General features: G+C 31.7%; 1 protein-coding gene across 5 annotated transcripts; it reads right to left on the bottom strand.

The window, feature by feature from the left end:
- Positions 1-6,849: 6,849 nt before the first annotated feature.
- On the bottom strand, positions 6,850-14,188 carry LOC133816598 (uncharacterized). Of its 5 annotated transcripts, none has more exons than XM_062249001.1 (5): positions 14,119-14,188; positions 13,853-13,958; positions 12,298-12,356; positions 11,063-11,148; positions 6,850-7,202 (listed from the first exon to the last, which is right to left on the bottom strand). In XM_062249001.1, exons 3-5 carry the CDS (start codon positions 12,352-12,354, stop codon positions 6,992-6,994), a joined length of 354 nt encoding a protein of 117 aa, XP_062104985.1. In that variant the 5' UTR covers positions 12,355-12,356; positions 13,853-13,958; positions 14,119-14,188; the 3' UTR covers positions 6,850-6,991. The 5 variants fall into 5 exon arrangements, 3 of the variants coding, with proteins under 3 accessions (XP_062104985.1, XP_062104986.1, XP_062104984.1); XR_009885361.1 differs by lacking the exons at positions 13,853-13,958; positions 14,119-14,188 and adding exons at positions 7,612-7,680; positions 8,152-8,267 and having other exon boundaries at positions 6,852-7,202; positions 12,298-12,631; XM_062249002.1 differs by lacking the exon at positions 13,853-13,958 and having other exon boundaries at positions 14,119-14,186.
- Positions 14,189-14,550: the final 362 nt, after the last annotated feature.

The following is a 14,550-nucleotide window of genomic DNA, read 5'->3' on the forward strand; positions in this document are numbered from 1 at the left end:
TAGATAAACTCACAACATCTGCTCACTTCTTGCCGGTAAGAACAATTTATAACACTTAGCAGTACGCAGAGCTTTATGTGGCAGAGATAGTGAGATTAGATGGAGTTCCAAAGACGATAATCTCTAATAGAGGAACAATATTCACATCAAAGTTCTGGGAAGGTCTACAGCGTGCAATGGGCACTAAGTTAAAACTAAGTATGACATTTCACCCTCAAACCGATGGTCAGTCAAAACGCACCATACAAATATTAGAAGATATGCTGAGGGCATGTGCTTTAGACTTCTCGGGGTCATGGAGCAAGTATCTTCCATTGATAGAATTCTCCTACAACAACAGTTATCAGGCAACGATAGGCATGGCACCTCATGAGATGCTATATGGACGGAAATGTCGATCACCAATCCATTGGGATGAGGTTGGTGAAAGATGATATTTAGGACCTGAGGCTGTAAGAGAAGCAACTGAGGCAGTAGAAAAGATAAGACAATGAATGATTGTCGCTCAAAGTCGCCAAAAGAGCTATGCCGACGCTAAGAGACGAACTGTTAAATTTTTAGTAGGTGATCAAGTATTTCTCAAGGATTCTCCAATGAAGGGGATTATGCGTTTCAGAAAGAAAGGAAAGTTAAGCCTGTGGTTTATAGGTCCTTTTGAGATATTGGACAAATTAGGGCATGTAGCATATTGGTTGGCATTACCGCCATCATTAGCTGAAACGCATAACATTTTTCATGTATCGATGTTGAGAAAATACATATAACATCCATCCCATGTGCTCGATTATAATGCTCTGGAGTTAAAACAAGATTTTAGTTATAAAGAAGGCCAGTACACATTCTAGAGTGGGGAACTAGGGAGTTAAGGTCCAAAAGTTTCCCTATAGTTAAAATCTTGTGGAGCAATAGCACAGAAAGAGAGGCAATATGGGAATTGGAGGAATATATGAGGGAGAGATATCCCGACATTTTTGGTTAGTAAATTTCGAGGAAGAAATTATTTTTAAGTAGGGGAGAATTGTAGCGTCTCAGAATTTTACTTAGCTAGATAGTAGTAGTAGTAACTTAGTATTTTAGTTTCCATGGTTATTGGTTCAAGTCGAGATTTAGTTGGAAACTCGTAGAGATAGTTATGAATTTTATAAGTTTAGCCTATAGTTTAGAAATATTAATTTTATCATAAGGTTTGATTAATGAATATAGTACTAAGAATATTATTTATTAAATCCTAAGGATTAGATAGAATAAATAAGAACGTGACCCTTGTCACATGTAAGTTTATTAAAAATTTAAGTTTTTTTATGAATAAAAATAATCATGGATAAGTCTAGGAAGTCTAGAACCTTCCCTCAGCTGTTAGGATCACGTTTTACTCAGTGAAAGTGGTTTAAACATATTCAAGTGTGCAAAAACGTGTTTGAAATATTAGTGTATGTCGATATATCGCAGCTATAGGGGTCGATATATTGCCTATGACTAATACGAAAAAAATGTCGACTTCGTACGAACAAAACCACGGACCCTCAGGATTATAATGTAGGCGATATATCGGCTCCAGTGACAAATTTTTGAATTGTCGTGGAATCCAAAACTAGAAAGAGCCATCAACAACTTTGACTTGTTCCTGAACGTTTTTGACCGAGTTCTGGGCATTTGTTGAACGAAAAATGCTATTTTTAATAATTTATTTATTCATTGAAATGGGGGTTAGTTTCACTCCTAGAACTCTATAAATAGGACCCTTTACTCAGCCATTTTTCATCATATTTCAAGCACAGTTCAGAGCCTCCAAGCTGTTAAGTTCATTGTAGAGAGAAACACTAGGGTTTTGGGGATAGAGCTTTCAAATCTAAAGCTTTTCTAAACACTTGGGAAGTAAGATAGAGTGATTTTTCAGTGTTTGAGGTATATATCGATTCTCTAAGATATCTAAGGTACCGTTAATCTTCGGGTTTAGTCCATTTCCATCATTCTTATTCTTTCCTTTTATTTCAAAGCCTAACTTGTTGTAATGACTTTTGGTTAGGTGTTCAGACTTAAGGATTTTGGTAAGTCTTTATTCCAATAGTTTAGATCTTCTTTTCTCTAGAGAACTTATGGTTTCTTATGTTTGGTTTTAGGAGTTTCCAATCCTCGTCTTGTCTCCAATATTCCGATTTTTGGTATGGAAAATTAGGTAGTTTAGTTTACGATCTAGTTTATGTTTTGTATGACCTAACATTTCAGGTACAATAAAGGGGTAAGTGTGTCTGGACCTAAGGTGTCCAATGACGTATGACGGACTTATGTCCGGTAGGCTCGGTTGCCAAAATTTTATGACGGACCTAAGTTGATGTCCGGTGTATGACAGACTTTTTTTCGGGTCTTAATTGCCACCCCCTGTATAAGCACTTATCTTTTTATTATATCTGACTTGTTATTATGATCTGTGACCTATAGTTACGATTATAACTTATGACCTATGATTTATGACTTAGATTATGATTTATTATTATGACTTAGGCTATGATATGACGTAGGGTTTTATGATGTTGTATGATTAGTATAAATAAATTTTGTTATGACTCTTGTGAAATTTATGATATGTTGATTAAATAATTATATGACTAACTCTTGTTTGTATTTTCCTTACTGGGCTTAGAAACTCACCCCTTATGATGTTGTTATTTCAAGCAATTAAAGACAGAAATGCCAGTGGCAAGTGGGACCTTGGAGCTTTGTGATGTACTCGTGGGGACCATATAGTCGAGGAAGATTAAGCAGGTCTATTTATTTATTTATTAAAGAATTATTTTACTTTTTATAAAACCATGGATCCATATATTTATTTTCAAGTTTTTATTCAATAAAGGAGCAATATTTATGATTATGATCCAATGATGTGTTCTCAATAATTTATGAGAAATTAGGGCGTTACAACAATCCTGTTTCCAATGCTCCTTCTCTTTGCAGTGAAAGTGCTTATCTTTACCTTTCTTGTTTTTCTTTTTCTTCCCTTTTGGCGTATGTGCACTCGTCTTTGCAGCCTTTGAAAGCCCGGGGTTGGTGTTTTGTCCACCTTTCCTTTTGTTTCCAGCTTTCGAAGATGAAGCTAGGTTAGCTTCAATCTTCGTTGGATTAGCAGCAGAAGCATTAGTCTTATTTTCTCCTCCCTTACTAGGTCCACCTATGATAGACTCGAAAGTTTGAAGTTTGTTCATGAGCTGCATCATACCATAGGTTAGTTTATTCATCATATAGTTGGTGGTGAACAACAGGAAAGCTGGAGATAGATTATTGAGGATTAAACCAACTTGAGTCTTCTCATCTATAATTGCTCCATGCAGTTCAGCTTCCTGAATGTAGTTGATCATCTTGATCAGGTGATCACGAATGTGCTAAGATGGTGTCATCCGAGCATTGGAAAATTTCTTGGTGGCCTCAAAATGAATCTGCACGGACTTTGCACTGAACATGTCTTCGAGCTGATCCATGATTTTGTAGGCCATCTATATATTCTCCATCTTTGTCTTGAGAGTATCAACCATACTAGTCAACATTTAGTATCGTGCCTTGTTATTGGACGCCTACTAACACTCATATTTTCTCTTACAGACTTGGTAGCTCCTTCAGCTGGAACTTCTAAGGATTCCTTAGTCATGACGAACTTGGAGTTGTCACCAATCAACACTATGTTGATGTTCTACTTCCACTTAAGGAATTTTTCTGCAGTGAGCTTCTCCATCGAAAGTTGAGAAATGATGGGAGTAGACACAACCATACTTAAAACTACCAATTATAAATAAAATAGAATTCAATCACATTTGCTCAATAAAACTTATATGTATTATAATTTAAAGAAATACACAACATTTACCATAAATATGTAAGATATGGAAAAAATACCAAAATAATCATATCTCTATTTGTTTAGGATTTTAACTATTCTATGATATCATTGTATCGGTTGGCAAGAGTAAAAAAATATCATTAGTTAAATAGAGTTGTAAACTCATTTAATAATGGACACCATTATTAACAACCTACTATTGATCAAAATAAGAAAAAATATCTTCTTTTATGAGCTAGACTCACGGTTTCGATAATCATAGATTTAGTCCAAGTAGTCACCGTAGGGGTGAGTCTAGTAGAATTTGACCTACAATTATCTATCTTTCAAAATCTAACATTGTCAAAATAAATAATGAACACCTTCCATAGGGGGGAGAATCAAAGCATCTTGATGCCCCATTAAGCTATTGATCTTGTTAAACTAACGGTGGAGATCAAATATAATTTTTAAAATAAGCTCATTATTAAAATATTATTTTATTACTAATTTTTGTAAATTAATGACTACGGGTCTTCAAAAAATTGTAAAATTAAAATTTTAAAACCAAATTCATATAATCTTCTATTAATTCTAAAGTGTTGCATTGAAACAAATTCAATCAAATTAGAATTAATTTGTTGCTAATCAATATTTAGGTTTAACTATTATAATGAACATATACAATTAAGTCCAACTCAGGCAAATGAGCCTTAACAATTGGGCTTGTATGGAGGAGGGTTGGGTACAGTATGTCATTCCCACTACTAAGCCCCCCATACTTCCATTCAAGTTCCAAATTACAGGAATTTAAACATTCGTTTTATAAATTGTTATTAATTGATTAGGCCCACTATAGTCATGTAAAGCAAATGGGCCTTCACAAGTGGAACCACCCACAAGAGAGAAATTTAAACTTTACATTTTCTAATGGGCCCTAATAAAACCTATCATTTTATGAATGTTTTATTTAGTAAAATCCATATATTAAGCAAACATACGGGTCACTATATGCCTCTATGCCAAATTGAAAAAATACCACATATAGTGCAAACAGACATGTTATACTTGGATGAGCCTAATCATGTTATTATATGAGCAAGTTTATTAATTTATGCAAAAATACCACAATATATTTTATTTGTAAGAGTATCACAATTAATTTTGTAGAATTTAACCAAAATTCAAATTAATTAAATTTTTAGAAAAATAAATTAATCAATTTAAATGAAATTTATCAACAATTAACAAAAGTTAATTTAAATTTCATTTATCAACAAGTTTAGGTCATTTTGAAAATGTTTAATTTAATTTAAATAGGATTTATTAACAATTAACGAAAGTTAATTTAAATCTCATTTATAAAAAATATTTTATTAATTAGTTTGCAAAACATGATATTTTTTAAAAATTTAACCAGTTATAAATTTTTAAACAAATATCACTACCTGTTTTTGAAAAAATATTTTAAACAATTAAACAAATTCAAATATCCATAATAATATATAGTCAACAAATTTTCAAATTTCAAATAATTTAAATATTTAAATCCATAGAATAATCAGATATTAATAGTTTCAAATAAAAGATTTAAAAAATATCAAGTATTTAAAAAAATATCTTTAATATCTGATAACTTAATTTGAATATTTTAATATATTACAAGATTTAAAATTTATTAGTTAACCTATTCTTAAATTTAAATTTGAATCTTTGCAGAGAATATCTAATTTTTAAAGATCAAACAACTAAAATATCGTATTTTAAAAAAGATATTTTTAAATGATAGAAAAAATATGATATTTTTGTATTAACCCACTAAAAAATACATTCAAAATTCAAAATTTAAGAAAAAAGTTATCGCAGGGCGCGACCAGTGAAAGTTGATGGCTGCGGCCAGTGGTTTCTTGTAACGCCCTGGATAGCCAAGACCGTTACACTGTGTGTTTATAAAGTGCCAGACTTGCTAACCAAGTCTATTAATTGAAAGCGTGTCATCGAAACTGTAGAGGAACTAGGGTTTAAGATGTTTTGGTCTCAAAAGCTACTCTTTCATTAAGGAACACTATTTGTTTACACGGGATCCCAAAAATACAAGTTTAAAGATCGTTTATAAAAGTTATAAGATTCAGATACAATAACTAGCCATACTAAAGCAAAACAAGCAGTTAGGTAACCCTTGTCCTGATCCACTCCTCGACCATGGTGATCGAACAGCTGGTTATGTACATTCCACCTCGGAGCTCTCCACCTCAGGCTTGGTCCAATCTGCCCTTGCCTTTACCTGCACCATGTAGCACCCGTGAGCCAAGGCCCAGCAAGAAAACACAACAGCAGAGCATAAGCAATTAACAAACAAATCCATAACTCACATTGCATCACAAGTTCTCAATCATATAACCATTCTGTATAACCAAATATTCAACATACTAAGCATATCAATTCATATCACACATCACTGCACAAATGATAACTAGGGCTAGCGCTCACACACTACAAGAAAAAACAGTATTCATAACACTTAAAAACTGCTATCTGGGACTATTGATAGCACTTCTGAAAATGCTAACATAGCCCTTGTTATTAAAAGTCCAGTCTTTTCTATAACAGTTTTTGAATGTTATGTTCGGTGTTATCTTAAACTATTCAATAACACATTTTTAGATGCTATAATATTGAAATAATAACATTTAGATAGAGTTTTTGGTTATAAATTTGAAATTTAATCTTGTACTTTTTTCATAACACTTTTCAACTGTTACATTTGATTATTTTGATAACATTTTTAGTTTGTTATATTATATAAACCATAACAATTTTTTACGCTTATAATATGTTTCTAAATCATAACATATTAAGGTTTTTTATTGTGATAATGGTACTTATAAGTTTTTTGTTTAATTAAAAGATTCATTATTGTATTTTGATAAAAAAAAAATCAAAATTAATCATAAAATATAATTCTCAATAGATTGATAAACCATAAGTATTACATTAAACAATAACTAATTCAAACTCTAAATGTGTCTATTTCATGAGATCTTAGTTCTAACTTAAATTTGAAAGCATAACATAATAAAGTATTATAATCTTGAACATTTTTTACTTCAAAAATGAAAAACAAAAAATTACAAGATACACAAAAGTAAACCATGCACGAAACTTGCTCCATCCTTCAATTCATCATCCTTTGTGCACTTGTCTTTGTTGTGAGTCCATTTGTTGTGCACTCGTCATATACCTGTTTCCCTTTCTTGTTTCCCTTTCTTCCACAGGTCCATGTGTAATCCTCTTTGCAATAAAGCCAGTTGTAGTCCACAAAAGGCCTGTTGCTGTCAAGCTTATGTTAAGCTCCGTCTTTAGAGCACTGTAAGCTCCAGTCACATCTACACACCTGTAATATTCGAGTGTAATAATGGAATCACACCAGCAATTACTTAAAGTGGTAATTCTAGGGCTTTTATAAAAAAAAAAAACAGAACCAAATTGCCTTGTATTAATTAAAATGTCACAATAGAGTGAAGGTATTGTTCTGTTGAGATTATATATGAAACACCACAAAGAGTACAAAGCATAAACTAAGCACAATGATAGAAGTCAAAGATAAATTCTTAATCTGCATAATTCTTGCTAATTTATTCAGTAAAAAATTCAATTTTGTTAGTAAAAAGGACTTAATTACTAAAATATTAAAATTTTAGGGACTAAGCTGCTAAATTGTAATAAGTAGAGTATTGTTCAAAGACTAATAGAGACAAATACCCAAAGTAAAATCATTATGGTAAGGTTCAAAGAGATATTACCACTCCTAATCCAAGCATTGTGTAAGTTGTCAAACCAAATCCAACTAGAGCATTTTTTCCAAAAGCGCCCTGTGGATACATGCAAATAGATTGTGACAAATGATCTACAAATTAAAGTAATTCTAATATGATACTTCTAAGAGGACTTATAAAGAGAAATATGTATGTTTCTCAAACATGGAATTTCTAAAATAATTTCCCAACTAAATTCATAATACAATTTCAACTTATATACAGGCCCAGGGAGAAAGCTTGCACTCAAATTAAACAAATGGTCAACTAATATTTAGAGTGCATAATAATGTGGATATAATCATTGGAATGGTGGTATTTAGATTTATGGGTTATCTTGAAGACTGTTTTGTCAAGAAACTTGCCACCCACTACAACAATCACAGGGTTCAAAACATGGCTGCACCTAAAATGCAGATTTGGATATTATGATTTTACATCCAAGCTCTAGAATAGCTGTTGATTACAACTAGGCCTCAACCATATGATTCAAGTGGTTGAGGTAGAAGACACAAAGGAGAATATTACCTGCACAGCTCTTCCACCGTCAAGAAATAAAAACGTAGTCCAAATGTAGGTACATTGTAACATTCTCCATTCCAAGTAATCTTGTTTCAAAGACATCAAATTCACTTTAGATGACCCTGAAAGAAAATGGTTTAGAAAATGATCTAGCCACTAATTTTGAGAGCTATGTGTTCACGTTCTCTTCCATTACTTTCCGAAGTTTACTACACTTTATTTAAAGTTATATATTCCAAAAAATTCTAGTACTGTTTCATTCACTTATGGTATATTTTGATGAAATAATTTCCTTTTAAGGAATAATGACCTAATTACTTGAGTTGAGATTATTAAGCTTCTTGAACTTTGATTTAAAATGTGAACACTGCTAGAAAACATTCAGGCAAGGGTTACTTTAGTTTTGATAAGAAAATGTGTGTCACTGTGGATATGGGACATGCCTAACACATCTAATTGCAATTGTATTGTTCTGAGTTGGTGTGGTGGGGCAGGGAAAGAAGGGCAAGAAATTGTAGAGAAAAAATGTATTAGAATTTTTTTCATAAAAATATGACATAGAATCCTTATCATGGTATATTATTTTGTCTCTGTCTTGATAATAGAATTTACAAACTAATACAGTTATAAATAATTTACTTAAGATAGTATTTCAGGTAATGAAATGTTTAGTGAACCACTAATATCAAAGAAACATTCATTAGAATCAATGTTTTTCTTTGAGGGGCTTATCAGGGATCTAAAATGGCTCTATGATCAACATTCATTCGTTGCATTCATGATTAATTCTAAGTAATCAAATAAAAGGTCAATGGATTTTGAAGCTGGTACAAGAGATATTATTTGATAAAAATTGGCTTTAAGCAAAACAGAACTAATTAAGTGAAGATATAAATCATTCAAAATTTCTCATGGTTTAATCAAAGATTTCATTGGAAATTTTCTTCCATGAATTTTATATGAATGGAACCTTGTTTCTTAATTAGAATCAAGAGAAATTATTGGACACAAAAGTTTTCAATGCCAACATAGAATTAGTAGGAGCATACTTACAAAGCAATGTTTAAAGAAAGTGATAAGAGAACAACCAGTAGTAGAAAAATTACTCTTCGGAACAAATGAAACAAATAAACACTTGTGAACAACCATTTAGGCTATGATTTATTTATTCATAGGCTTCTGTGGCCGTTACAAATTTCAATTATATTTATATATTTATTTAGATGAAGATAGAAAGCAAAACATAAATATCACACCAAGACATAATTCTTCCTAAGATATAAATTCAAATGAGCAATTTCTATTTACAACTTTGTCAAACAATTTCTTGTATCTTAAAAGAGAAGGTAAAGAGTATGATCTACATTGTTTTCTACCAAATTTTGTTAGTGCTATGATTTATTTGTGTAGAAAGAGGCTGTGACTTTTGTGGCAAGACAAATGATATTGGTATTGAAAAATATATCTCTACATTTTGTTGACAAAAAACAGCCTGTAAATAATGAAAAATAGCCTTCAATAAGCATAATTTTAGCAGATAATAACATGTCCTATTATGCATCAATAAGATTGGAAGAGAAGATAATGATTTTAAATGGTTATGGCTACTCTAATTTTGATATGAAAATGTGTCCCTTCAGATATTAGACATGCCTAAGACATCTTATTACAAATTTGGTTAGACAATACCATGTGATTCCACAAGGACTATACCTCACTTGACCCCTTCTAGCTAATTTTCTCTGTAGTCTTGACCATTCCTTTCAATGCAATAGATATATCTGTCCTATACATCTTATCAAAGACTATTGGTTGTAAATACACATATGAATGGGGATCACTACCATCCTAAGTTCTCAAACTCAAAAGTATCAAGCTAATTTCATGACTTTTATTTGATTGGAACTTTTTTTTTATGAATATATCATAAACTACTTGTCCCAAGTTCTTGGTCTACATTCTGTTTTGGTATTTTCAGAAACCAAACAGAGTAAAATTCTTGACATAGATTATGATCAGCAATATACTTAGGAAATTAAAATTAAATTATGTGTGCCTCATCACGAAGATAGGAGATAGTTTGTTTGTACAAGAAGTCGTCACATAAAAAAAGTGTATATTCTTTTATCAAAGTTATATTTTAATCGAGGATAAAGCCTTTTCTCTAATCATAAACCCTTCTTGCTACTTTTCTCAACCTAATATTCTATGAAATAGTGATTAAAATTTCCTCTCTATTACTGAGCAATAGCGAGGATTTTAAATGTCCTCTCTATAGTTCAGCAATAGAGACAAAGTATTAGCGAGGAAGTTTAATGACAATTTCATTATCGCTATTCGATATAACAAGGATTTAGAAAGATTTAGCGAGAAAAAAATTCATCTCTAAAACCCGATTTTGTTATAGTGCCAACACAAAATGATATTTCGGTTTCTTTAAGAAGGAAAAGGACCCTAAAAAGAGAAGCAACTCGGGCAGAGATGCTTGCAATACAACTGAAAAGGACCTCAAAAACTATACAAAAAGATTATTACACCATTTACAAGTATATGTTTTTAACAATCTAATTAATGTACCAATCATCAAACAAACCAAGCAAACACAATTCAATTATAAAATAGTTATACTAGATAAGTCTATATAAAAGCAAACACCATTTTCCCTAGACTAGCATCTAACCATCTGCCAATATCAATTCAACTAATTCAAAAACGCATGCATGTTTTCTTCCTTATCTCGCCACAGCACACAAATTTCTCAGATCCTACTTCACTAAGACACACAAGTTCTCAACCTTCCGTTATCACCACAGCACACAACAATAATCTCAGAACCTACTTCACTATGGATGAATATTTAAGATATTCAAACTCCTCTAACATTTGCATAATATTAAAACAAAGGTAAAAGGCATACCTCTTGCAAAATGCAAACAAAAGTAAGAGTCTCTCGTGAGAGATTGCTTGCACACCAAGTATTTTGCCTCTTCTCTTGGAGGCAGCCTACCAAAAAAGTTTTAACTATATTACAAAGAGAATAAAAATATAGAGATAGAGACATATATAAGCAATATGACAGCACCAAACAAAAATCTCATTATTTATGATCAAAACCCATACAATCAATATTATATATTTTCACATGAATAAAAGTCTGATAAAATCATATTATAGAATATGCATAAATCAAATCTGTAAAATCCAAATTTCATACACAAAAGCCAACAAAAGGACTAAAGAAAAGGTAATCTAAATCCATATTCTCAAATCACAAACATTAAGTATTAAGCACCATATTCTTACACTTAAAACATCTCTAATTTTTCTCTTTGTATTCTCTTAATTAGAAACAATTCCAACACAAAAAATTATATAAACCTGAACTAAAGGGGAAATGACTTACCTTCATCTGCTGCAGCAAAATAAATTATTAAAAACAAAAGCAACAACACAAACCAAAGAAATAATCTTTAAGGAAAACCAACAAATTAAAGCCCACTTAAAGGATCTTGACACAACCATAATGTGAAAATATAAGGTTTATTTATAAAAGTTCTAGCAAAAAAAAAAACAAACATATTATAGAACAGAAAATATAAATAAACAATATGCAAGAAAACATAAAATTATGTCAAATAATAAAACATAACCAGTCATGTAATGAAAATTTGTTACATAATGATTAAAAATAAATCAAATATCACTTTAACATACATTTTAAATCAAGTTAATGGTACTTTAGTACTTTACAAAACACAATCAAAACTATGGTTCTTTTAACACATATAAAAACTAAAATGCACTTTAGAACAAATAATAGCAAAATTTTCTTTATTGACTTACTTTCTGATTAAAATTAGCTCAATGAAAGGGCTAACTTAAATATATGTAGGTAGCAAATGAAAATAATATGAAGTCACTCAATTTCTTAATTGAATAGAGATGAAATAGAAAGCTCAACACCTTGAATTTGATCCAAACTAAGTGTAAATTCTTGAGCCAAAAACTTGAGTCTCAAAGAAAATAAAGATGGGATCAAAAGTAAGAGCAAACTCAGTAGGTCATTTCTTCCAATGCTGAGAGTAGATAAACCATATACATAAAAGAATTTCATGATTATAAATGAAGCATACTTGTATGAAAATATTTCACCTTGAGTTTTCCAATTTCCTTCAAGCTTAACATCACTAGATCAGAGTCTAAGTGCATGCCTGCACAAAGAATTAAGAACAATGTCATCCTAGAAAACATTAAGAAAACTTTCAGCATCACAGATGTACTTACTTCAACAACCATGCAAAAGATAGAAATCAAAGCTAACTAAGTGTTTCTAAGTCATAATACAGTGGCCAAAGTTATAAATAGAAAGTGCAAAAAGTAAGAATTAAGTATTCATCAACCAAGAATGAGACAAATTAAAAGCTTAACTAATATGAGAGGGGCAGGTATATGTCTAAACATTCACAAAGTTTTTTTTACCAAAACAAGCATGTTCATATGAAATGAAAGATACAAATGCTCAAAAGCAGAAATGAAACTAAGTTGAAGGGCCACTAAGATATGCAATGTTAGAGTGTCAAAAACAGAAAAGAGAAACAATAGCTCCACCACTTGAACCTCATACATGAAAAATTCCTTGTACCGTATTTGCAATTAATGCTAAATGTAAAATAGAACTGAGAGGGCCAATAGAATTGGTCTAATATATTCACTGAAAATACAATGAAAAAAGAAAAGGCAAAAAATGCATAATCCATTAGTCAATCCAAAGTGAAATCCCTATGCATCTCAGCTCACAAATGACTTTCAAAAGCTCAATAATAGCATTTGAATTAGTATGAAATTTGTACAATGAAAATTATTCCTAGTGTTCAAGTTATGTATCTATGTCCCAAAAAAAATAATACAAATTATACAATAAAACCACGTATATTGATCATAATACCAACTCAAAATTAGTTAACTAAAACTTTAACACATTCACAAATGAAGTCACGTGATATCTGTGTAAAATGAACCTCTCAGTGGCCTCAATTCAGAAAGTGAAATTCTTGTGACAGACTTTTGTTCATAATCTGAACACCTCCTAAACAAACAATTATTTCTCAGTTATGATATTAAAGTTGGTTTGCAATTAAATATATAAGAAAAAGATATTGTTGAAATATTCACTGAGGTGAGGAGAACACAAATCTATTCTGACTTTTTCACTAATAATTGTATAGTGGATTTAGTTTCACTTTAAAATATGCCTCAAAATATCTATAAAAAAAAGTGTCAAACACCCACTTTTTTAACAATAAATTTATATGAAAAGACTAACCCACGAAAAAGATCTTTCCCAAATTCATTGTAATCTCTAATAAGAGTTTCAACTTCCAAACCAAGAATCCCAATCACCGTTGAAAAAGGGACCCAAATAAGTAAATTTAGAGCTCAATTTATTAAAAAAAAAACAGAACTCTTAAATAAAAACACTCAATCAAAGACAATTATATTCATTATTCCTCAAAGTTCAACTACTTGAACAAAGTCCCAGTAATTTATATCATCTCATATCCATTGCAATCAACCTCATTTGCTTCAAATTGAACACATCCTCTATCAGAGTGCTAAAATAAACAACAATGTAATGACACTGAAAAAGAAAAGAAAAGAAACAGCTAGAAATGTAATGTGATGGATTTTGGGATTTCTAGAAACTCACCTTCAAGCTGGTTCTCACTCAAGTCCAAGAAATCAAGCCCCTTTTTTTCCGAAATCCATCTTATTTGGGTAATTTACTGATCTTACCGATTAAGAGGAATTAGCTCCTTTTATACAGAGGATAAGTTAGAAACCAATAGAGCTAACGAAACTGTTAAGAAACAGTAAAATAGAATAACAAGGCCAAACAACACAAATACACACATATATATATATACATATACATTGATGATCTGATATGAAATTGAAATCTAAATTAAAAATTACCTCACAGTTTCGAATACTCTGGCCTGGTTTCGTGCTTCCAGTAGGAGAGTTAGCAAGCGCGCGACTCGTGAGGGAGATGGCTGGGTTCTTGCTTCCAGCAGGAGAGACAGCAAGCACGTGACTCGTGAGGGAGATGCCTGGGTTCTTGCTCCAGCAGGAGAGACAGCAGCGGGAGAGATAAACAGAGAGGGGGGGATGAGAGACTCAACGACTACAGCACGGGCGTGGTCGTGGTGTGCTTCAGTTGCGTGAGTACCGGCGTGAGGGAGGCTTCAGGTGTGTGGTTGTGGTGTGGTTCAATGGCGCGAGGGTTAGAAAGCCGAGAGAATGTGAGAGAGCGAATGAGAGAAAGAGCAAGGGAGAGCGAATGAGAGAAAGACTGAATGAGAGATTAGGGATAAGTTTTTGCCGCCGTTGTGGTGTGGTTCAGGC

This window comes from Humulus lupulus, chromosome 2, assembly GCF_963169125.1.
Source record: "Humulus lupulus chromosome 2, drHumLupu1.1, whole genome shotgun sequence".
Classification (NCBI taxonomy): Eukaryota; Viridiplantae; Streptophyta; class Magnoliopsida; order Rosales; family Cannabaceae; genus Humulus; species Humulus lupulus.